The sequence below is a fragment of the Apodemus sylvaticus genome, chromosome 13 (assembly GCF_947179515.1).
Source record: "Apodemus sylvaticus chromosome 13, mApoSyl1.1, whole genome shotgun sequence".
Lineage (NCBI taxonomy): Eukaryota > Metazoa > Chordata > Mammalia > Rodentia > Muridae > Apodemus > Apodemus sylvaticus.
The window spans coordinates 16,312,201-16,336,598 of NC_067484.1; the positions used below are offsets into that span (position 1 = coordinate 16,312,201).

Below are 24,398 nucleotides of genomic sequence, written 5' to 3' on the forward strand. Positions count from 1 at the left end.
TGCGCTGGAACTCAGTCTCTTTGAGTCCAGCATTCGCAGTGTTTGACCGGAGGAGTGTACTACACCTGGACCCACAGTCCCGAGGAGTACCGGCCGCACTGCGGTGCGGGACCCATAGTTTCTACTTGTAAACCTCGCAGTGCACGACGGGAATAGTGGGACCGCGGCTCGCGATGCTTGCTGGGACTGGTAGTCTCTCTTGACGTCAGGACTACAACGTACTATCCAATACTGCGGTCCGCGCCGAATGCGGGCGTCCGAAGTCTCTGTCGTCGGAATTCGCAGTGTACGACGGGAGTTGACATAGACTCGCACTGCATGCCGGAACTGGTAGTCTTGATGCGTCAGGACTACCAGTGGGTGACAGAAGTCTTGTGACAGCGATCCGCGTGACATGGCTGTAGTCTCACTACCAAGGACTGGCGCCCCATGGGTGTGGACCAGCATCTCTCCACTCCGCGAGGACCGAGTGTTTGCCCGCGGCTTGAGAGCACGCATTCACGCGGCTGCACGTCGCCTGCCCCGCCCTCCGTGACGCAGCACGCCCCCCGGAAGTGAGTGCGCAGCGAGCGGCGGGTGAAGCCGGTGTCGGAGCGGGAACCGCAGTGTTGCCGCCGCCCGCGGTGGGCGCCGCGCCCTGAGCGCCTAGTGTTTTCATTTCTCACCTCTGTTGTGACCGTCCGTGCCGCTCGCTGGGTCACGATGGAAGCGCCTGCGGCCGGCGTTCCCTCGGAGTGCACTCCGGCAGTGGCCGGGGCAGAGGTGCGCTGCCCGGGCCCCACGCCGCTGCGTCTGCTGGAGTGGAAGGTGGCGGCGGGCGCGACCGTGCGCATCGGCTCGGTGCTGGCAGTGTGTGAAGCCGCAGTCTCTGCGCAGCCCGCAGGGCCAGCCCCGGCTCGCGCGGCCTCCGGGGGCTGCGTGCGCGCCGCGCGGGCCGAGCGCAGGCTCAGGTCGGAGCGCGCCGGCGTGGTCCGTGAACTGTGTGCGCAGCCAGGCCAGGTGGTGGCCCCTGGGTGAGTATGCTGTGACTACGATTCCCGGGCTCTTAGAATGTCGGGGGGTCTCTGGCTACAGTTTTAGTCCGGGCGTGCAGGTCGCCTGCGGGGTGAAAGTGTAGAAAGAATAGTTGCCATTTGTGGTTTTGCCAACCCTGAGATATTTTGAGTTTGAAAAGTTCTCGGTGACCCAAGGTTACCCCTTTGGGATATCTTTTGCATTTGTCCCTCTTCTATAATTGGTGGCTCCACCTTTGTAAGTGAAGGCAACTTGGGTGGCTGTGGCCGCAGGACTACTCAGGCAGGTTCCAGGCTCGTTACTGAAATAGAAGTTGTGGGGCGTGTGTGTTTCTTCAAACGCTTATAAAACTCTGTGAAACGCTGTTGTAAAAACCCGGTGTTCTGCATCATAGCCACGGAAAGGGCAGAACCCCGACTGTATCGGGTGATGGACTTGGTCCTCGATTTCCTGTGAGGACTCTTTAGCTAGACTTGTGTCCAAACTCTGTAGGATCTTGACTTGGTTTGGTCTGCCACTGTCCAGTTTTATGCCTGAGTTTTGCCAGTGTTGTGTTTTGAACCTAAATTAACACGTGGGCATGTGGGTCACATGGCTGTAATTGTTTTGATTGTAAAGAACTGAAACTACAGGGAGAGGCGCAAGCTCCTGCCTACTGTGGGTTGGGCTGAGAGCTTCCCTTTGAAAACATTCTTTCTGCTCCTTTTCTCATGTCCTCTGCTAACCTCTTGGACTGGTCAAATCTTTGCTTTGTTGAGTATTTCCTGCTCACCATTCTCCGCAAGGAAAATTTCCATTTTCCACTGATTTTGTCGAAGACAGAGAACCCTGCCTGGCTGTCGGTCTTCCTGGTCACTCCCCCTAGTGCATCTTTGGAGATCCTGCCTGCCTGGGTTCTTTGTGAACTCTCTCCCTCCCCTTGCCCACTGTATGCTGGGTTGCACAACCACCAGGAAAACTTGCTTCTTTGGGGGTGCCTCTGAGGGAGCTGTTTGGCTTCCTCTGGAAATGACTCGTGGAATCCTGGGTCACTCACAGCGACTGCCAGGTCAGTGCTGTCAAGTGAGTTCCTGCTTCTGAGAAAGTCACTAGCAACATTACTCTGATTTAAAATGCTTCCTTCCCCTTTCCTATAATGTGCATTCGTGGACAGCATCTTGTCAGCGTTCTGGGGAGGAGTGTAGTGAGATGACATGTGTAGTGAGATGACATGTGTGTTTCCTGTAGTATTCCCGTATGCCTGCAGGTACATGGGTGACAGGAAGAAGCAGGTAACAGGTAACAAGTCCTCGGTTTAAAGCTCCGTTTGTCTTCCATATGTCAGTCCTAGTAGTTCCTCTGGAGTGACTATCAAGGGTCTGAGCTGCCTTTCCCAGCTGGATTTATTCATGGGTGTTTGGGGTGGTCCCAGGGCTGGTAAGAAGGGTAGTACTTTTTTCCCCAACTATCAGCTCTTTCCGACCCCAAAATGCCCATCATACATTTGTGGAACAAAGTTTTAAAAGAAATCACTGGATTAAGTCACTTTGTACAAAGACCGCTCAGCAGAGAATTGTTTCCACAAAGCATCAGCCTGAAAAAGCAGGATCCCACTGAGCATACCTGTGCAGAGGATGCTGTGGGGACTGGACCACAGAGTCCCTCAGTCACAGTCCCTACAGGCTGTTTGTAGCACACAGATTACACCTAGGTGGGTCTTTCCCCCACAATAGTTATACAGGCCAAATATCCTTAAGTTTAAAATTCAACATCTAAAATATTTCAAGATCCAAAGCTAGGGCACAGCGGCTTCTGTGTTTTCCCGTGCTCAGCATGTGAGGCCTGTGCAAACATGCCGAACTCCAGATGGTCCCAGAACAGCAGCACTTTGAATGAGAGATTCAAATACTAGGAAGTCTTACTAAAAAGCAAGTGCATTTCCCTATTTGAGAAAACAGAGAGTAGTAGATATCATTGGATCCTGGTGTTGAGTGATATGTGCCATGACTGTTAGACCTTGGTCAGCAAAGACCTGTCTGGCTCACGCCAGGTATGCTGCCCAAAACGTTCGATTTTTAGAAGGATTTCTGTATCTGGTTTTGGTGCAGCCTCATCTAGCATCTGTTCCATAATGGAACTGCTTTACCCAGGTGGGGGCTGGAAGAGAGGGTGTCAGGAAGGGGCAGCCATGCCTGATAGCCCTAGAAGTTACTTCTTTCTGAGCATGTCTCAGAATCACACTTAAGACTACTTTAGAATGGACTTACCTGAGCAGTTCCTGGAAGTTTGTTCATGATTTAGATTCTATTCATCAAGCAATACCACCTCTGTCTTTCTTTCTCAGTGCTGGATTACAGATGCATGTTCTTAAGGTCACATGGGAAGGGTCAACATTTACTGACATTTGCATTAACCCTTTGTAGAATGATTATTGTATCTTAACTCCCACCCAGAACACACACTTTAGTCCCATCCACGTACAGAGACCTACAATTAGTGGATTCAGAACTGTTTTGAGAGGCTCTTGCCTCCCTTCTCTCTCTCTCTCTCTCTCTCTCTCTCTCTCTCTCTCTCTCTCTCTCTCTCACACACACACACACACACACACACACACACACACACACACACACACGAATCTCCCCCCTAGCAGTAGAACCTGCTGCTCTAGTGAGCAGCAGCAAGCCCATTACACTGCTGAGAAGCGTGTAGCAGTCTTATACAACTGTCTAAACAGTGCACAGCTGAGCCAATATCTAAAACTTGCTTCTGGGGCAAACTGGACCTGAGTCTTCATATGTGTGCCACACTATTTGGTCCTCGGTATCTCTTCTGGGCTGATCAGGCCACTCCTAAACCTGACAACTTTTTAGGTTTTCTGCCCTTTACCATTCCTCCTGATTCCTCCCAGGATTGGCTACACCATTCTTTTGAAGAATAAAGGATGGTCATCCATAGCTTGGGTGCTGTAGTACAGCTGAACCCAGATGTGCACACTGGGTGACAGCAGACTTCACTGACAGGTTGCTTGATAATGACTTGTTTTTGCTGAGACCTGAAGCTGAGCAGAGTCAGTGGCTTGTGTGCTAACTAAGATGTGATCCTGCTGTTGTAGTTGTTGCTGTTGTTTTGGTTGTTAGCCATATCCAATCTTGCCACATCTGTGTTTGTTTCCAAATAACTGTGTCAGGTTGAAACTGAAATAATGAATGATTTTGAGCTGTGCTAGGACTGTTTCCACAGCTCTTCATCCTGTTGGATGAAAGAAGGAACTGCCAGGGATGCAAAAGGTACATAGTAGCACACTGCTTGGTAGGCTGTAGTGTATAAGGTGCTGGCCGTGAAATGCCACTTAGTGAGCTCTTTAGACCTTATAGTGGAGCTAGAGTTCAGTAGCAAACTGAGAGAATGATACTCTGTACCGGTTTATAGGGAGAGTGATACTGTGTATCGGTTTGCCTGTTTGTAATGTTACTGAGGTTGAAAACACTGGTCCTTCACCATCTGTTAGAAACAAACCCCGGAATTGGTTTGTCATATGGCCCTAATCCTCTATAGGACTTTAAGTTCCTAAAGGGGTTTGAAACACGTAATTACTGGGAGAGTGGAGTGGAAAGAGGTGGTAAGAACCAGTAGAGAGGCTCACACCACATCAAGGAGATTTCAATTTGCAGCAGAGTCCCTTACAGTAAACCACAACCAATCAAAATGCAGAATTGTCGAGTGAAGTCCCAATGGATACATTTACAATACAACTCCAGTACCAAAGGTTCTGGGTTATGTGGAAGAGAGGGTAGGACAGCTGTAAGAGCAAGAGTTTGCTGTGAGGTTGTGTGTCCTCATGATGTCAGAAGCTATATGCATAAGAGCTTGACTCCCTACATTTGAGCTGAACAAAGACAACAATAAGCACACTAATATGGGCGGGTGTGGGCATAATGTGCTTGTGCCCTATGTAAAGATTAGCCTCGTATTAACAAATGCGCATTTCTGTGCCCCCATATCTGGTTCAGTTGTATAAACATTGCTACTCAATTATTCCATAATTGCTCAATAAATTAGCTAATCAGCCAATGACTGAGCAGGGGAGGGGGAGAAAGAGGGAGGAGGAAGTGAGGATTGGCCACTGGAAGAGAGTCCAGGAGACAGGATGAGAAAACATCTGGAGCCCAGAGAGCTAGATCAGTACTAAAATGCAGATATCACTGGAATTTTGGCCAGGAGGTAGCCAGGTTAATTTGGAGGATTAAAATAGAGCCATACTGCTCAGTTATTGTGCCCGTAAAGCTTGTTAAATAAATATAATAGTCCAGACTCAATTATTGGTGAGCTAGCTGGGTTAAGAGGAAAACTGCAACACACTTATAAAATAACTAATAGATAAGGAAATCCTTAAAAAAGCTATAGGTAACTAAGGGATGCTGACAGTGGCACAAATAGTCCTCCCCAGGGAGGAGCTCACCATTGGACTATCCAGTACCAAATGGTCAGCCCTGGAAACATACACAAGAATAACATCAGACAGACTGAGCAGGATGTGCTTACATTATTAGGCAGATATAGGTATGTATATAACGAAGAAAGGGAACCCAGGAAGGTTTAGAAGGGAGAATTGATATATTGCAATCTTAAAAAAAAGAATTTAAAGAAATAATATTTTTAAAATATGTAACCTATAAAACAAAAATCATGAGCCAGTAGAGGCAGCCCTGCATTTGGGAGACATTCAGCTGCTGTGGCTTCCTGGGGTGAAGAGCATTTTTCCTAGCCAGCTCTGGCAGGAGCACCCTGCTAACATCAGGGGCCTAGAGGATGAACATCTTAGAAGAGTTGCCCTGTGCCTGCCTCCCCATTGACTGGGTGTGGGAAGGTTGGATGGCGCGAGATGCTCAGAGCCACAGCCTGTCACAGGAGCCACAGAAGCTGGTGCCTATACAGTTTGGCTTTAGGACTCAGATTTCTTTCACACTCCCATACCCAAAATTTTTATGAATGACTATTCTTTGGCTAAGTACTGATTGTTGGCGTCTGCTCAATCTCAGTAATGACTGGTTAGAAGACAGTCCTTCCTGGGCCAGGAGACCTGTAGCTTTAATGGAGCCTGTTGAATGCAGGCAGTGTCTTCAGATGGGAGTTGTGCTACGCCGTGCTGTGCTCCTAGTTTGGAAGGAGTTCTTCCGCCTTTGTGGTTCCTGAGTGTTGAGTGTAGACTTTTATTTTTTAAGATTATTTATTTTATGTACATGTGAATAGACTTTTAAGTAGCTTTTAAGAGGCCTCTGAGGTAGGTGGGCTTTGAAGTGTGTCTGCTTAGGAACAGCATATAGGCTGTAGGAATTGTGTGTGTGTTATGATATGGTGCTCTCATTTCATGTTTCCTTTATTTTATCTTAAAAGAGATTGAATGAGGGGGGCTGCAGAGGGGGTCAGAGGTTAAGAGCACTGGCTGCTCTTCAGGGGCATCTGAATTCAGATCTCAGCACCAACATAGTGGCGCACAGCCATCTGTAGCTGCAGTGCCAGAGGCTCCAACACCCTCTCTGGCCTCTGCCAGCACCAAGCTTGTGTGTGGTACACAGAAAGACGTACATACAGGCAAAATACCCACACACATTAAATAAGTCTTTAAAAAAAAGATTAAAAGAAATACTCATTGATGTAGAGGAATAGATAAGTTTCAAATATATTTCTTAAATCATGCATAAATCCTGTGTCATTGCCACATACAACAAGTAATGAATGTTTATCGTCTCAGGAACAGAACATTTTATTTTGAGGAAGAGAAAATAGAACATCAGTATTGAAATGTTTAGAAAATACTATAAAGATACACATCTTTAGTTTAAAACCAAGATCTTAATGGGTTTTTAAATGTTATTTTATATATATATACACTTATATACATATATGTATATACATATATATACACACATACATAGTTGCATTTAATTTTAAAAACTTATTTTTAATCTTATTAAATACTTTGTGTTTCATAGTAGTTTTTTAAAAGTCTCAGTTTTCATGTGGCATGTGAACTTGTGGATAATGTTAATTTCACATACCTATGCACTGTGTGTGCTTGTGTGTGTTGACTGTGAACTGGTGGGAATGAAAGTCTTGTGCCTTCAGGTAGTTGGTGCACCCTGCAACCTTGGAGCTTAAGGAGCAGCGATGGCTTTATATAGCCGCAAACATTTAAACCCTCTGCTACAGCTCCGAGTTTCTGTGAAGTGTGTAGAGGGTGTGTTCTCTCTGGGCCATCATGGTACGTATTTTACCTGTCTCTGTTTATGGAGCAGAGGCCCGGCCCCAAACACCTGCATCTCCCAGGTTCCAGAAACAGAAATGGGGTTGGGGTTCATCAAGTGGACACAGGCAGCAAAGGTATAGCTGCAGATGCTGAGTGATGCAAAGAGAGCCAACGCCTGTATGGCCCTAGGTTGGTTTGGTGGTGTAAGCTGTCACATGCATTAGCTCTCCATGAAGATTAGCTTATTGGCTGGCAACTCCTCATCAGGGATGGAGTCTCTAGAACACAGAGAGCACAGTAAACTGGATAAACCCAGACAGTAAATGGGCTCATGTCTGTGTCTTGGTCTCCAATCTAAGCACATGGACATTCTGGGTCATGTAACTGTGCTACAGCTGTTCTGTGCCCTGTGAGGTAATTGAGCAATGTCTGGAGTGTCTGTCAACATGGTCATGTGTTCCAGGGCAAAATCTGCCTTGTAGAATAAGATGCACAAAAAAAGCCTTAGGTTCTAGTACAAAAACCATGATTTGTTCACACAGTGAGGCGTTGAGTTCAGTGTCCGGAGTGCAGAGGTCAGAGCGTGCTACCTACACTGTGCCTCACTCCAGTCTCACAACCCTGCTTTGGGTGCTTTTGTTTCTTCCTTTGCCTTCTTCTGTACTTGCCAAGAATTCACCATCTGTGTGATGGAATTCTTGCTTCAAATACTTGTCTTAAATAACTCAGGAGTTTGTGAGCTTTCCTCTCACCGAGTCTTTGAGAGCAAGGTTGCATAGCCCACTTCTTAGATTATGGCCATGTTTCTTCTGAGTATAAAGCTGGGCCTTTATACTGAGAAGAATTTTTGCCTACTGCAAATTTCATGTTGGTCCCATGCTCCAGGAAAGACCAAACTGGGCAGGTTGGCTTTGTCACTAGTTCTGCCCTCACAACAGGCTTCTTCATAACTTTACTCCTGTCCTTGATGGTGGCTCAGTCCTACCATATAAAATGGCACATAGTTTCTGGACAGGGACAGGAGGTGGGAAACCAGACTGACTCCACACAGGCTGCTGGGCAGGGGTACTTAAAGGAACTTGTTCTGTGTCTGACTTAACCTTAGTAAGGTAGGACATGGGTGACCCGCTGCTGGTGGGTGGGGAGGAGTTTGCACGTCATGGCTTCCTTGTGCAGCCTGTGTGGCTGGTGTGGTCACTGGGCGTGTGGAAGATACTAACTTGCTACTCTGGCAGAGCTTAGCACCTGTGCTTGTGGAAATTGCTGAACTGGTCCGGATGTTTGTACAAAAATACAGGGAACCTAGAACAGCCACCAGAAAAAAGAGTAGAGTTGAGCTTTTATTAATTGCTTTAGACTTATTTTAATCAAAATCTTAGTTTTACTATTGAGTTCTGAGAACTCTTCATGCTAGATAATATCATTTTTTAGGACTGCGGTTAACTCCTGAGGCTTCCCTGACTGAAAACTCTGAGACCGATATCCTACTCAGTACCTAGCCCTGGCCTTTATGCTTAGTTGTTACCTGTTTAAGTCAGGTTTTGTATAAGGTGTGAGCCTTAAAGGTCCTTTTGTGTTTTTCTTGGCTGTGGTATCTTACAGCACCAGTGGAAGCCTCTCTTGGCTTTACTAGATTGCAGTGTAGACCTTGGGTACATGCCCAGGTCAGGTGAGTCCCTTTGAAACCTCATGCACAAGGAGGAAGGGTGGGTGCAGGACAGAGCACCCTGAACTCAAGGCCCTGTCTACTGAGGCTGGACACGGGGGCTGCACGTGTCTTAGGTCTCAGCCTTCCCGTTCCGTGACATACCAGGAAGTGCCCTTTGTTGTTCTGCACTGCGTGCTGTACTCCAACCTTTGCCCTGCTTTCCTTCATCTCTTTCAGAGTGCTGTGAGGGGAGCCGTGGAAAGTCTCCTTCAGCCAGGGCCCTGGGAGAGCCGAGTGCGTGCGCAGGATTACAGTATGATAGGAAAGGCCTATGGGAGCTTCCGCTGGGGGCAGACTAGGGAGAAGCAGAGTGTTCTTCAGTGTGCGCAGGGCGGGACCAGTCCTGCTTCTGGAGACTACTGATTTTATGCCAGTGGGTCCCAACAACAGACGTGGTCCTGAGAAGTGGTACCCTACTGAGCCATAGTAGAGACTTGTGAACATCTGCTGGGTCATCAGGTGCAGCTCTGATTTTATGATCCTGAGGTATATAGTAAATCTTTGAGGCAGTGCTTTTGTGGACATAACAAGAAAAATACTTTCCATTTATTTAAAAATTAGAAAGTGGGCATGGTGGCATACACCTGTGATCCCAGTTCTTAAGAGACTGAGGCCAGAAGATGGTGAGTTCTTCCTTGTCAAATGACTGTTTTCAAGGGAAAAAAAGAAACAAGTAGATATTATGGTAGTTCTGTCAGAGAAATGTTGGATGAATATGAGCCAGTCTAGACTGGGAATCATCAGTGGGAGGGAGCAAAAATGTATTTTGGAATTATACCAACATGTGCTTACAGTCTTCGTAGGTAAAGCTTTGGCTTTGATGTGTTCCTTGTCAGAAGTGTAAGAGAATCTTATGCACATATTCACTGAGACCATCTGTATAGACATCTGCAGTTCTTTCTTTATCTTGTGCAGTATGTGGTTGTCCTGGCTGGAGTAATTTGAGAGTCAGATATAGCCAGCCTGAAGATGCGTTTGGGACTCGGTTCCCATTTGGGTGCCCTTTCTCATACCATATGGTCCACTGAGCGATTTTAAATGCAATTCATTTGTTAATGTTTGCTTTTGTTTTGCAGAGCACTTCTGGTGAGGTTGGAAGGATGCAGCCATCCTGTTGTCATGAAGGGCCTGTGTGCCGAGTGTGGCCAGGACCTGACCCAGTGAGTACCTGGCCGTCCAGTGGTTGAGCCTGTGGTTCTGAGGCACGACACAGGGTCCTGCTGCCTTTGCCTTGGGCAGCACCTTGAACAGTTTCCCCAGAAAAGGATCCTTTTTGTTTTCAGACTTGTCTTTCCTCACCCCCTAGATCATACTGAGTATTCTTCTCCAGGATTTCTGGAGGACATAATGCTTTTTGTCTTCACTGTGAAGACAGCCAATCATCTGCCGTGTTGACAGTGAGCCTGTTTTTCTAATGCTCTATGTAGATGACCACTGATGCTTAAATGATCTCTAGTCATTCGGCAGTGCAGGTGGTGGATGGCTGTCACTATATTTTGTTTGTTTCCATGTAACTGCAGTTTACATGGAGAACTGACTTGTGTACTGACTACGTGACTGCCATGTCTGACTGCAGGTGTGATCTAGAGCCCAGTCGCCCATGTTTTCTTTAAAGAAAGACAGCATTCATGTAGCTGTCTGCACGAGAAAGTGTGTGCTAGGATAGCAGCATCAGTGGCCACTTGCTGAAATCATAACACCACATTCACAGTTAGATGTTCCTTTCCACACACCGCTAACCCACACTTTCCAAACTTACAGGTTGCAGAGTAAAAATGGAAAGCAGCAGGTACCCCTTTCTACAGCAACTGTTTCCATGGTGCACAGTGTGCCGGAGTTGATGGTGAGCTCCGAGGTGAGCAGAGCAGTGGCCCCTGGGCGCTGTGGGGACTCTGGAGCATGGATTGATAGGCAGCATTGGGCAGGCACCCCATCTGCAGGACCGTGCTCTAAGACATGGCTGCCATTTTCCTTTTTTTTATTTGTAAGCAACTATCTCTCCATGGATGCTTTGAAGCCCCATGTATACCAGCCGCCTTCTTGGTACTGCCCACACAGCAGCAGGGGAGCCTGAATTCCCTTTGAGCCAGACTTCCCTTAGAAATGCTGCGATAGGCCCCTGGCATGAAAGCAGTGGTATGGCTAGGGACTTGGCTCTGCTATTTTTCTTAATAAAATAGAATTAAGTTTTGAATCCAAATATACATACTTTGTCATTTTTCTCTTTTACTTTTTGACTTTAGCAAGCTGAAAAACTAGGAAGAGAAGATCAGCAGCGACTCCATCGAAACAGAAAACTGGTTCTCATGGTTGACTTGGACCAGACCCTGATTCATACGACTGAGCAGCACTGTCCCCAGATGTCCAACAAAGTGGGTGACTCCAGCTTTTCCTTTGGTAGCTCTCCCAACAGTGTTAGACCTCATGATTCCATTCCAAAGTACATTATCTTGTGTTAGGTGAGTTCCTGTGATACCTAGATATGGGAAACAGGTCATTCAGCTGCGTGGGCATGCGCTCACATATCTGGGTCTGGCCTGGTCCAGGAGGCACTGGAAGTGATCTCTTACTGTTAGCATTAAGCTTTTGTGTGAGGTAGGGTCACACTTGCTAGGGTCATACAAGATAGAAGAGTTCAGAGACCTGTAAAGGACAGCAACTGGGAACACAAGGAATGATGCTGGGGACATGGTCTTGGGAAGATGCGGTGTGTACAGTGCCTTATATTTAGATGTCTAGATCAAGAGGATATGTGGGTCTGTGTTAAAGAGAATCTGGAAGTCACCGTGAAGGGATTGAATTCTCCAGAGTGACATGGGAAGTGGCCAGATGTAGAATCCCATGCAAGTTAAGCCTGAATGGGAAATGAGCCATATGCTGGGAAGTTGAGGTTCAGGAGCAAAAAACTTTTAGTGCTTATTAGAGAAAGATGACCTAAAGCCTGTAGTGATGTGGACCTTTAACAAGGAAGGCCTGGGTAGTATCCCGTGTTTTAAGATATTAGCTGTTGAGCAAATGCACATAGACTATTATTTTAGATTTTGGGTACCACTACAGGTCTGCGTGTGTCCTGCTGTATCTAGGTCTAGGGATGGGAAGATGCTAGAAGCTGGTCACAGCTTAGGGTATGGTTCACCATAGAACCAAATCCTTTGCTTTGAGTGAACTGCTGTGGATATGATGGTGGATATGGGTAGTGACCCGTGTTGGTAGAACTTTGTGAAGATTAACCTAATATGGCTAGAATTCTGCCTCCATGATACACCTTATCCTTACAGTTACATTAGGAGTCTGACAGAACAGCCTCCTGTATTTGGTGTCAGGAGTCCATACTAAACAGTTTACAGCCTCAGTCTCGTCCCTGCCTGTAGAGTGAGCGTGTTGAAGGGCGCATAGATGGAATGACTACACCTCCACTCGACGGGTGTGAGCTGCGGTTGATTCTTCTGTTATGCCTTTGGAGTTGCACATTTTAAACTAGTTCAGTAAGACACTTGGAACCAGTTCTCACTTGTAAAAAGATCCAGGGAGCTAGTGTCTGCCCGTCAGTGTGGGGCAGCCTGTGGTTCTCAACCTCATCCCAGGGGCCACCTAAGACCACAGGATAGCACAGACATTCACATTATGACTTACAAACGTAGTAGAGTGATGAAGTAGCAACCAGAATAACTATGGTTGGGATCACCACAACATGTGGAAGTGTATACAGGGTCATTACAGGGTCCCAGCGTTAGGAAGGCTGAGAAGCACTGGGATAGGGTGACTTGGGTAGAACTAATCCTCTACTAACATCAGCACTCCTAGGAAGCTTCTAGTCTATTCTAAGGATACCTTGGCCTGGCCTTGGGCCGCCGCTGAAACATGATTGCAGGCCTTGGGGCTCACTCGGCCTTTGAGTTGAGTTCCTGATGTCTGCACATGTGGGGAAGGGTATTTAATTTTTGCTCTAAGCCTCATCCGTGCCTGTACCATTCTGGAAGTAGACGTGACAGCTGATGGAGAAGGGGAAAGCTGATACTAGAATTTCCTGTTCTGTCTGTGATGGCTGTCTCACCATCCTGCTGCTTTAGTTGGTTGGTGTTTTGTTTTTTGTTTTGTTTTGTTTTTAGAGCTAATCAGTATCTGGCCTAAGTAGTTAACCTTTTTAATTGTTAAAGAAATCAGTATTTTTGCTGAGAAAATAATGGGAAATAGAAGTAAAGGGCTCACATCTTAGTTTCCTATGGAAACAAGCATATCTGAAAAATAACAATAGAAGTAAAAACGGTTTCACCTGCCTGCAAGGTGACCTACAACACTGTTTCTGCACTCATGTGTGCTGAATGAAGCTGTCTCACCATTAGCAATTGTTACTCTTGTTAGAAGCCCAGGAGTCACCATGGGTATGCTCAGAACAGTGATGTCACCAAGATAACAACACAGATGGGATGTATGATCCCAAGACACTACCCACTATCCCGAGGCATGACATGACTGCATGGTGGCTACAGCCATTACCAGGCTATCTTGTTGTGGTTATCAAAGACAGTTATTGAGATGGTTGATCCTAAGTAGTTACAGGTGGTTATAGTGATTGATAGTTACCAGGTAGTTTATAGGAAGTAGTGTCATGGACGGCTGTAATTATGAGAGGTAGTCACTGCAGCCTGTTATTACAGTGGCTAGTTGGCAGAGTTGTGGGTAGGGAGTGGCATCAGTCATCATGGGCCTTCCTGTGCCTCACTCCGCCGTATGTGGATCTCATGTGCCCCGTGCAGTTCCGCCTCTGACTTGCTGGGCCCACATGGAGCTCAGGTGCTGCTGGGCAGTTCTCCCTGCATCCTCCTCTCACGCCTGACTCTCGTCTGCAGGGCATCTTCCACTTCCAGCTGGGCCGAGGGGAGCCGATGCTGCACACCCGCCTGAGGCCTCACTGCAAGGACTTCTTGGAGAAAATTGCCAAGCTGTATGAGCTGCATGTGTTCACTTTCGGCAGCCGTCTGTATGCCCACACCATCGCAGGTCAGTCCAGCGCAGTACAGGAGTCGGGCAGAAAGAAAGTCTTTCTTTAGGACCAGCAGTTGCAAAGGGAAAGTTGTCTGGGACCATAGACGGATGGAAAGAGAAAACTTATGTGGTGTGTTTTCAAAGGTAGTTCCTTTAGCTCACTAAAGATGGCTTTGGAGCTCTGTTGTTTACCTGTGTTTGTGCCAAACGCTTTAACTGCCAAGTGAGTCCCTTAAGACTGAGTGACCCTTGCTTGTCTTGGTTGGACATGAACTGCGCTGGCAATCACTTCCATGTGCTCTTAGTGTGCAGTGGCCACCAGGTGGCAGCACTGGCTGGGGAATGAGTGCATTATAGTCACTGCCTAAGGGAGGCCACACTCTATCCCAGCAGGCCTATGAGCAATTTAAAACTCAACGGTCTTGGGACTGGGGAGATGGCTCAGTGAGTACAGCCCTTACCATAGGTCGGACCCTAAGTAACCACTAAAAGTCAAAATGACCGGCCAATTTCTGAATCAGTGAGATCAGATGCCCTGTTTCAAAAAAACAGAAAACAACAAAAGAAATGATGCAAAAGGTGATAGAGGAAGAAACTTGGTGCGGACCTCTGGTCTTCACACATGCATGCATGGGTGAATACACACACACATTTATACACACACATACACAAAGATATAGATTGGTCTCTGTCCTTGGTAATGGAGTTGGTAGTTTAGAATCTCTAAACTACCTTTTTTTTTTTTTTTAGCAGGCTTTGTTTTTTAGGTCAGCTTTCGGTTCACAGCAGAATTACAGAGGTTTCCCATACACACTCGTTCCTCCATGGACTCTGGCCTGCTACACACCCCACACACAATGCTCCCTACCTCCCCATAGTCGGTGGCTCCCACCAGGACGTGCACTTTTTATAATTTGTGAACCTACACTGATGCTGTTTGTCATGAACATTGAAACCACATGTCAAAGCTGATTCTCTTTGTCTGCGATTCAGTGTTTTAAGATTGTCACTCCTGTATACTGGGTGGGACACAGGATTTGAAGGTTATAATTGTGTAATAGGAAGGTAAGGTATCTCAGACCAATAAAGAGAACCCCATGCACTAACTACTGTTCTAACCTTTAATCATCAAGGTGATTATTAGGAGGTGACCTTGGGAGGCAGAACAGCCACCACCTGTCAGGGAAGCTGCGTTGCCTTCATCTTGGGCTTACAGCCTGCAGAACTGTGATGTATAGCTCCCTGTGGGTGTAAATTACCAGCTGAGGCGTCCCTATATAAAAGCAGATCCACACCCAAGCTTGGGGCTTTCTTCCCACTGAACCCTTGCCTCTAGGTGCTAGTTAGTGATGGATGGACTCATAGAGATCATGGGGCAAGCTTTAGGCAGGTGACTGGGAGAGCCCAGCAGAGTCTAAGGAAGAAAGCATCCCAGGTAAATGACTACTATGGTACTTTTTAAGTTAAAAGTATCAAAATTAAACATTAGAAAATACCCCTCACTGTCATGTGTGCATGCAGAAAATACCCCTCACTGTCACGTGCGCATGCAGAAAATATCCCTCACTGTCATGTGTGCATGCAGAAAATAACCCTGTCATGTGCACATGTGTTCCCTCTCCGCTTGCTCAGTGTGTTTATTCGGAGTCTACATAGCTTGTCTAAGTGTCCATGCACATCCGTGCAGTGTTCTTGTCACATAGGATTCTTATATCGTCAATGTCACAAAAACCACAAAGTAACTACTTGTTTTGAACAGTAGTACTCATTTTCCTCTTTCATCGGAAGGTAAAGATTACGCGTGAATAGACTTTTCTTGATTTGGATTGGCTGCAGGGTGGGCATCCTGACACGTGTACATCCTGTCCCTCTAGTGGCAAGGCCAGTACTTCTTATTTGGGTCTTTGAGATCTTAACCATAGATGTTTGGGACAGTTGCTGGACACGTCCTAAAGCAGTAGATCTCAACCTGTGGGTCGGACAACCCCTATGGGAGCTGCGTATCAGATCGTATATGTATCAGATATTTACGTTACGATTCATAACAGTAGCAGAGTTGTAGTTATGAAGTAGCCATGAAAATCATTTTATGGTTGGGGGTCACCACAACATGAGGAACTATATTAAAGGGTCACAGACTTAGGAAGGCTGAGGACCGCTGCTCTAGAGTCACTCATTCTTCCTTGTAGAAACCATGTTTTGTTGATCTGACCACATCAACACAGCAAGGACCAGAATGAAGGAGGCGTAGGGACTGCATCAGTACTGAGTAAGAGGACATTTGCTTAAGCACAGCCCCATGCATCCCTGAGTTTCCTGTAGGTCGTGCCCTCATTAGTCCTTCTGACAGTCAGTCAGTGAGCTGCTGCATCAAGCTCATGCCAGAGAGGCCCCAGTGATAGGGAAAAGTAAGAGGGAAGGGAAGCCTGCTAGGCCGCCCTCAGAGCTGAGGCAGAGAGCGTGCTGCTGCCTGCTGCTCTCCTACCTAAAGTGTCTGCACTGTGGTGTCATCGGCAGTCCTAGCCTTGTGGGGCTGCCAACAGCAATCCTGCTGCTGCTGTGTCCTCCTGGGCTAGTCCAGCTCTGCAGCCCCAGGCTCCTACTCCATTTCCCCCTGGGGCTTTATGGAAGAATTCTAGTATCTAGTTCATCCAAAGAATGTTGGACAGAGCAGGACAGCAATATCCAATAGGTCTCTAGCCTTATCTCTAAAAACATAAATGTAAATTCTCCCAGACCAGAGTCTGAGGACAGCTTGGACGAACCGTGAAAGCCAATGGTAGTTGCTCCTGCAGAGCTAGGTCCTGGGTGTGCTGCACAAGGCACATCTTGGTGACTGTGGCCTCAGGTAATGGGGTGGAGGTAGTTCAGCTTTGGGAAGAAGCGAGGTCATTATGCAGTGTCCATAAAGGGAGTACTGGGGCCATGCTCCTCCTGTTTCCTTCTTGCTTGCTGTGCAGTGGGCACTTTCCTCAAAGTTCATGTTCCTGCTGTGATGTCCTATGGCCTCAGACAAAGGGTCCAGGAACCAGGGATTGAAACTTGTACATGTGCTGGTCATCGATCTTTCTTCCTTGTCTGCTGCTTTTACAGCATTCACCACACAGTGACAGAAAGCTTAATACACTTAGTGCCCCAAATGTGACGACCACCTTGGAAGAGGTACATATCCTGCCACACTGTAACTAGACTACCTTTTTCACGATGGCTTCACCCTGTGTCACTGACAGGAGTTAGGTACTGTCCAAGCTGTCAGGCTTCCTCTTGGCTTTGTGATATGTTCCTTTTTGTGGAGGAGATGGCTGTGTGGTTCTACTGAAGTGATTAGGAAATGCATGGAGAATGTTTTCTCCCTGTTAGTAAATGGCCCGAGTTGCATGTCAGAGTGATGTTCCTCTCTGAGTGCAAACCAAAGTGTGCACAGACCCACAGCCATTGTTTTGTGAAGTGCAGTGATAATTTACTTGCTTTATACAAAACTATGTAGCTTATGCATCTCCATTGCGTCTTACAGATTACTTCATGGATGTTACAGTAGGCAGCAAACGTGGTTTTGTTGTAGAAATTCTGATGTGTGCAAAGAAGAGCAGACCAAGTGAGCCGGTCTCTCCTGCACGGGGCACAGCACAGAGTGCTATGTGCATAGCATGACGTTTGTCCCTTCTTCCTACAGGCTTTTTGGACCCTGAGAAGAAGCTTTTTTCTCATCGAATATTGTCTAGAGATGAATGTATTGACCCATTTTCTAAAACAGGAAACCTTCGGTATGTACTTAGCTGAATTACCATGGGATAACTTATTACTCAGTTTCCTCTTTAAAAATTGAACATTGAGAATGCGAGTAATAATTCTGCGTTCAACATTTTCCAGGAGTTTAAACCTTCCTCCTCCAACTTTCAGTATACCTCAGAGTATTCAGAAAGGTTGTTTTAGGCCCTGCACTCCTCCCACATGGGTCCTGTTCTGTCTGGATGCTTGGGCCCTGTGTGTGCTAACGTCCTATCGCTGTGATAAGATGCCATGACTAAAGCAACTTAGAAAAGAAAGCATGTAACTGGGGACTTCTTACAGTTTCAGAGGGTGAGTCCATCACTGTAGGGAGCACATAGAAACATGAGCCTACGGGGCCCACTCTCATTCAGACCACCACAGCCCAGAGAGGACCCAGTCCTTCCCGTGTCCTCCTGTCTCGTTCCTCACTCTGGACCGTACAGCTGTGCAGCTGCTTTTCTTTGGTTTTTTGTTTCTGTCAGAAGAGGTGCAGTGTCCATCTTGCCACTGGGCTGGTTGTTAGCTCGCTCTTCTCCTCTCAGCCGTTGCCTTCTCTGTCTCCCTTCACCAGCTGGCCTCAGAGATGAGGCCTGGAATTTCAGGCCTATTTTGAGGCTTGTCTAGAACTCACTGCTGCAGAGGCAAGGAAGCATTGACCATGGAGGTGAAGGTTTAATGCTCATAAGGCAAAGTCGCCTAGAGAAGGTGCAGGCTTGCAAGATGCACACAGCATGGTGGGCATAGGACCTGCCAGGAGGTCAAAGTTTTGTTTCACAGAGCTTTCTTTCTGAGTTGAAGGATAAGGACACCAGTGCCAGACTCTCAAGAGTTACAGCTTCTTAGAAATGTGCCTGGGGTTCATTCCAATAGTGTATAGACACTCAATAAACAGCCAAAGTGATCTTTCTTTACTGTTTCGTGTCTTTCTTTTCTGTCATCTGTTTCCTGTCCCTTCTAAGCTCTGTGACAGGGCTAGCTCTTTCTCAGTCCTGCTTGGAAAGTGATGTTATATTTGAAATTTGTCACTTTGCACGAGTCTTTCCCATTTCTACCAAGAGAGAGCTGTGTCCACCGTTCTCATGTGTCAGGTGGCATTTGTTTTAATAATGTCTTTCTCATAAGACCTGGGCCATAGTTCTTTTTGGCAGGCGAAGGGGGTGTAGCTGCACAGGCATTCTTTTTTGAAGTTTCATTTTTAGATTAAGAGATCCATTGAGATTTGAAAACTGTGCAAGTTATTAACTGGAAGAGACTGTGAGGTCTTTATTTGAAGCAAGACCTCGCTTTTGCTTGATAGTATAGAGGGAGCAAACAGGGCAGAAGGAAGCATGAGGTAACATTGGTGATTTATCAGAGTACAAAGCTGTCTGAAGGGGTGGGTGTTAGACTCTAAGGGAAGCACTCTGGACAGGTGTAGGCTGCCCCTGTGGTGTGCTCAAGAACAGCCGAGGCTCTCCTCTAAGTGTTCCTGATGGGCACTTGGCTTTGGGCTGAGTAGCTATAAGAACTGAATTTTCAGTGGTGTGTTCTGACCTGTGACTGAAATATTTACTCATTTTTTAAAGTTTTCTTAAGGAGAACCAAACCATGAAGAAAATATTTTAATTTCACTATCTCTGGGAAAAATATAAATTATGAACTAAATGAAAGCACCCTGTTACAGCTTGCTTCTTTTTAAGGAATCTGCTCTTTGCTCTTTATAGATAGTTGAAAGTCCTAGACTATTCTTTTTAGCAGAAGAAAAGATTATTGCAACTGGCAAATAACTGAATGTGTTTGCTTATAGAAATCTCTTTCCCTGTGGAGACTCAATGGTTTGCATCATTGACGACCGAGAAGATGTGTGGAAATTTGCCCCTAACCTTATAACTGTGAAGAAGTATGTCTACTTTCCAGGCACAGGTGATGTGAATGCACCCCCTGGGGCCCGGGAATCTCAGACAAGGAAAAAAGGTGGGTGATCTTCTCAGACTGAAAATAGCATTTTGGTAAATTTCTCTTATTTTATTTATCTCTGTAATATTCACTTTATTCTGTTTTACTTTGTATTTCAATTTTCCTGAAGTAGTTGGGTTTATGTAATGAAAAGTGGGATATTTAGAAATCATATTAGGTGTTGGTGTTGGGACTACTGCGTTCAGTCCCTGGTACTGGAGGGGAGGATGTGGAGTGGTCACACTGTTCTGAGTCTGCTGCCTGCATGTCTCAGTGTGGCTCTGCTGCACTCCATCCTAGGAGTCTGGATTACATAGCCCATGGAAGGAGGAAGGTGTGAGATGCAGTTGTTCCCCTTATAAGAACCAGCCCACAACAGAACCGGGACTCAATCTGTAGCTTACGTGGAAACTGCAGGGAGAGTCTGAGGCATACAGGAGCCAGAGAGTCTCTGAACGAAATTCACATTGCCCCCCCCCCCCCCATTTCTGAGATAGTCTTTCTGTGAGGCACAGGTGGCCCCCTCCTTTTCTGAGACAGTCTTTCTGTGTAGCACAGGTGGCCTTTCTTTAGCCTCCCAGCTGTGGGGATATAGGTGTGCATCACCAAATTCAGTTTAAATGTTTTGGTTTTAAGTTTTTATGGTGAATTTTAGTTTTAAAATAGAATGTTTAGAGGCATGCTATTGCTTCTGTAGGCACTAAAGTAGAAAATGAAGATAAGCTCCTTTTTGTGGATGTGGGGTCTTGCAGATATAGACCCTTGTAGATGAGGGTGCTGACCTAGAACCCCATGCCCACATAGGCTGTAAAGGCAGAAGGTCTGTGCATGGCCACCAACATGAGCTGCTCATTGTCCAGCTCTTGGACCAGAAACTTGCCTAGGCCTGAGCCAGTGAGGACAGGCATTCAGACTGGCCTGGAGAGGGTGGGGTTTAGTTGTGAATGTTATTTACCATTAGATAACAGGAAGTTTTCCTTTTGTGTGTTGTATATTTAGTAAATCATTCTTCTAAAGGAGGAGACCTCTTGGAGCACGCTCTGCCAGCGAAGGATCCTGAGGAAGGCAGATCTGCTCCCTCGATGGAGCAGAGCAATGGCCTTGGGAAGGCCTCCCGGGAGCTCAATGGTGGTGAGGCTGTACCAGGAGTTCTTCCCAGTAAGACAGAAGAGAAGGAAGCCTGGTCCCTCACCCGGGCCTCTCCTGCCAGCAGCAGTGGCCACGAGCTGACAGAAGCTGCGGAGCTCCCTGTGTCTTGTGAATGGGATAGTCGGACAACACCAGGAGTGCAGCCTACTCAAGGAGATGCCACCCAAGATTTGGACTTTGACCTGTCCAGCGACAGTGAGAGCAGCGAGAGCAGCAGGTCAGAAGGTCAGAAGTCCTCTGCTTCCGATGGGGAGAATGAGGAGAGAGGACACAGAAAGAAGTCTCCAGCCACCCGGGATAGAGCAAAAGTTCTACAGCACAGTGGGCCCCAGGACACGACTGTGGGGAGATCTGCAGCAAGCCCCTTGGGAGAGTCTGGGTCTAGCATCCACTCACATGACAAAGGATCAGACCTGGATACTCAGGAGGAGGGTGAACGGGACAGCCTTTGTGGCCTGGGCAATGGCAGTGTGGATCGGAAAGAGGCTGAAACGGAATCACAGAACAGTGAGCAGTCAGGTGTCACTGCAGGCGAGTCCCTAGACCAGAGTGTCGGGGAGGAAGAGGAAGAGGACACAGATGACGATGATCACTTGATACACCTCGAGGAGATCCTAGTCCGAGTACACACTGACTATTACACGAAATATGACAGATACCTCAACAAGGAGCTTGAGGAAGCTCCAGATATACGGAAGATTGTGCCAGAGCTCAAGAGCAAGGTGCTAGCAGATGTGGCTGTGATATTCAGTGGGCTGCACCCAACAAACTTTCCTGTGGAAAAGACTCGTGAGCACTATCATGCCACGGCTCTGGGAGCCAAGGTCCTCACCCAGCTGGTGCTCAGCCCTGATGCTCCAGACAGGGCCACTCACCTCATTGCAGCGCGGGCCGGTATGTGCCACTGTCCCTGTTCCTGTGGGTGGGGACATGCAACCAGTAGTGCTGCGGGGTGGGCATGCGCCTGCGCTTCAGCCTGGTCCCCCTTTTCAAGGCTAGGTCCTACAGCACTGCATCTTTATGAGCATGATGCTTAAAAGCAGGTTGGCCTGCTAGGGAGATAAATCAGTGCGTGAAAGTGCTTGTCACACAGCACTGTGTTAGGACCCGAGTTGGCATCTCCAGAACCCATGGAAAGCCAGGCACAGAGATGCCTGTCATGTTCCCAGTGCCCCTGCAGCACGCTGTGGTGACAGAGACAGGAGGAGTCCAGAAGCGTGGGAGTCGGATAGCCTGGAATAAGCAGCAACAAATAACAAAGACCCAATCTCAAGGTGGAAGACAGGAACCAACATACCAACACACACACACACACACACACACACACACACACACGTACGTACGTACGTACATACGTTGATAATTGACTTGACTTTGGGTTTTCCTATATACATTTCACCTGTCTTGGGTCTCTGGAATAGTCACTTTCATGTTATGTGTTACACAGATATTGAAGGTTCTCTAAGAAAAACTTAAACACTAATTAGTTTTAAATGATCTTCATAAGCAATTAGAGTTTTCCTTTATAAACATCACCTGGGTTATGTAGACACTGCTGGTCACCTTGCCATTTGTCCTTCACAGTAGTCAGTGACTACAACCCAAAGCCTTCACCTCCAAGCTCTGCCTGGCTGTGGAGGTGGTCCGTTCCCATAGTCTCCCCAAAGGCTGCAGTCTTCTTTTACTATAGCTCCAGGCTATGGTGTTATTTGCTTTGTAGAGCATCTTGCGCAGATCAGTGGGAGTCAGACAGGCTCTCTGGCCCCAGCAACAGCTTTTGTCTGAGGACAAAGGGTTTTCCTTCCAGAGCACCGAGAGCACAAGTCAGGTCTCTCCTTGGGGTGTGTGTGTGTGTGTGTGTGTGTGAGAGAGAGAGAGAGAGAGAGAGAGAGAGAGAGAGAGAGAGAGAGCGAGCATTGACAGCACAAGTCAGGCCTCTCCTTGGTGTGTGTATGTGGGTAAGTCAGGTCTCTCCTTGGTGTGTGTGTGTGTGTGTGTGTGTGTGTGTGTGTACACGTACCTGCTTGTGTAGAGACTGTTGTAGTAACTAGTGTTCATCTCTGTTTTGCCTGGTTTTGAAGCTTTTTCTCTGTGGACTCCTTATTCATGGGTTTGCTGTGAGATGTGTTCTCATCCTACCTTTTCTATTGAAGAGAGTGACTTCCTTGAGAACGTAGCTAGTCTGGGACTCAGCCATCCTGCAGCATGGGGGTACCAAGTGGTATGCAAAATAGCCATAAGACACTAGGGCAGGGCAGGGCAGGATCAGCTGAAGATGGTTGAGGAGTCACTCACTGGGTGATCACTGGCACTCCAGTGGCTCTTGGGACACACAAGGACAAAAAGAGAAGAGTGTGTGAGGCAGGGGAGAAGGCCAGGCCAGGTGCCCGACTGGTTAAGGAGTTGAAAAGTGATAGGGTGCCTCCCGATGGAGCTCTTGCCCTGGCTGGCACCAGAGCCAGAGAAATAGGCACACCTGGGGGGGCGGGGTCTGCACTGTCTCTAGGATTAGAAGTAGTTCAAGAACAGAGATCCTGTTGACCAGAGGTTCTGTCCTCGGTGGTGAGGAGGATGCTTGTCTGTAAGCCTGGCGTGCAGCTCTAGCCTAAGAGTGACGTCAGAGCCCACTCTGGTACACGCGGCAGGCAGGCTGACGTGCTGTCTCTGCAGGTACAGAGAAGGTGCGCCAGGCACAGGAGTGCAAACACCTCCATGTGGTCAGCCCTGATTGGCTGTGGAGCTGCCTGGAGCGCTGGGACAAGGTAGAGGAGCAGCTCTTCCCACTCATAGACGACGATACCCGGGCACACAGGTTGGTTCCCTCCCGTCCATCCTATTCTACGACGCCTGCCTCCCCTCCGGTTCCCAGAGGTACCCAGCCACAACCAGGCATCTAATGTAGTCTGTGCTCACCCGTGACCCATTCTCATCCCCTGTGATCGTCCCAAACTGAGCTGGGAGCTTCTGTAAACTCAGTTCTTCTTCATACCCAGCAGTGCTTTCAGGAGGACTAGTTGAGTTTTGGCTGGATACAGTGCTGAGAGCCGTGAGCTGAGGGGTGTCCATCCAAGACCCATGGCACATCAGTTACTTGTCATGGTGCTGTGGCACAATACCCTGACAACAATTTAAGGGGGGAGGGAGTATATTTTCTATCCTGGTAGGAAAGTTATGGTCACAGGAGCTTGAGGTAGCTAGTCACATTGTAGCAGGATTTAGGAAGAAGGAATAATTAATATTGGTGCTCAGCGTTTTCCTTTCTGTGTAGTGTAGGACCCCACCCCCACCCCCAAACCCAGAGAAGTGTACCCCACCTACTTTTAGGGTGAGTCTTCTCTCCTCAATAAATTCAATCAGAATAATCCTCACAAGCATGGCCAGAGGCTTGTCTCCTAGATGATGGTAGATCTCTTATGTGAATTGTTATTAACCATTACAAATGCTGCCCAGCTCCCAAGGCTGCAGTGCTCCTGACGGGAAGTCTGTTCTGTCCACCCTGGCCTTGGCCTTTGCAGTGTGATGCTTAGGTCCTCTGTGGGCTCGAAGATGAGCAACTGTTAATATCTAGAGAAGCATTAGAGCTGGGCTTTCCTATAAAGTTCAGTTGCA

General features: G+C 47.3%; 1 protein-coding gene across 3 annotated transcripts in view; it reads left to right on the top strand.

Annotated features, from left to right (window-relative positions):
* Window positions 1-562: 562 nt before the first annotated feature.
* Ctdp1 (CTD phosphatase subunit 1) overlaps window positions 563-24,398 on the top strand; it is a 66,335-nt gene continuing 42,499 nt past the window's right edge. The window contains exons 1-9 of one of the 3 annotated variants that reach the window (XM_052201498.1): window positions 563-1,013; window positions 10,025-10,108; window positions 10,710-10,803; window positions 11,192-11,320; window positions 13,799-13,949; window positions 17,608-17,698; window positions 19,492-19,658; window positions 20,640-21,683; window positions 23,460-23,601. In XM_052201498.1, the coding sequence (XP_052057458.1) occupies window positions 703-1,013; window positions 10,025-10,108; window positions 10,710-10,803; window positions 11,192-11,320; window positions 13,799-13,949; window positions 17,608-17,698; window positions 19,492-19,658; window positions 20,640-21,683; window positions 23,460-23,601 (2,213 nt within the window). In that variant the 5' untranslated portion in view covers window positions 563-702. The remainder of the gene's footprint in view (window positions 1,014-10,024; window positions 10,109-10,709; window positions 10,804-11,191; window positions 11,321-13,798; window positions 13,950-17,607; window positions 17,699-19,491; window positions 19,659-20,639; window positions 21,684-23,459; window positions 23,602-24,398) is intronic. The other 2 variants (XM_052201497.1, XM_052201499.1) reach the window with 2 other exon arrangements.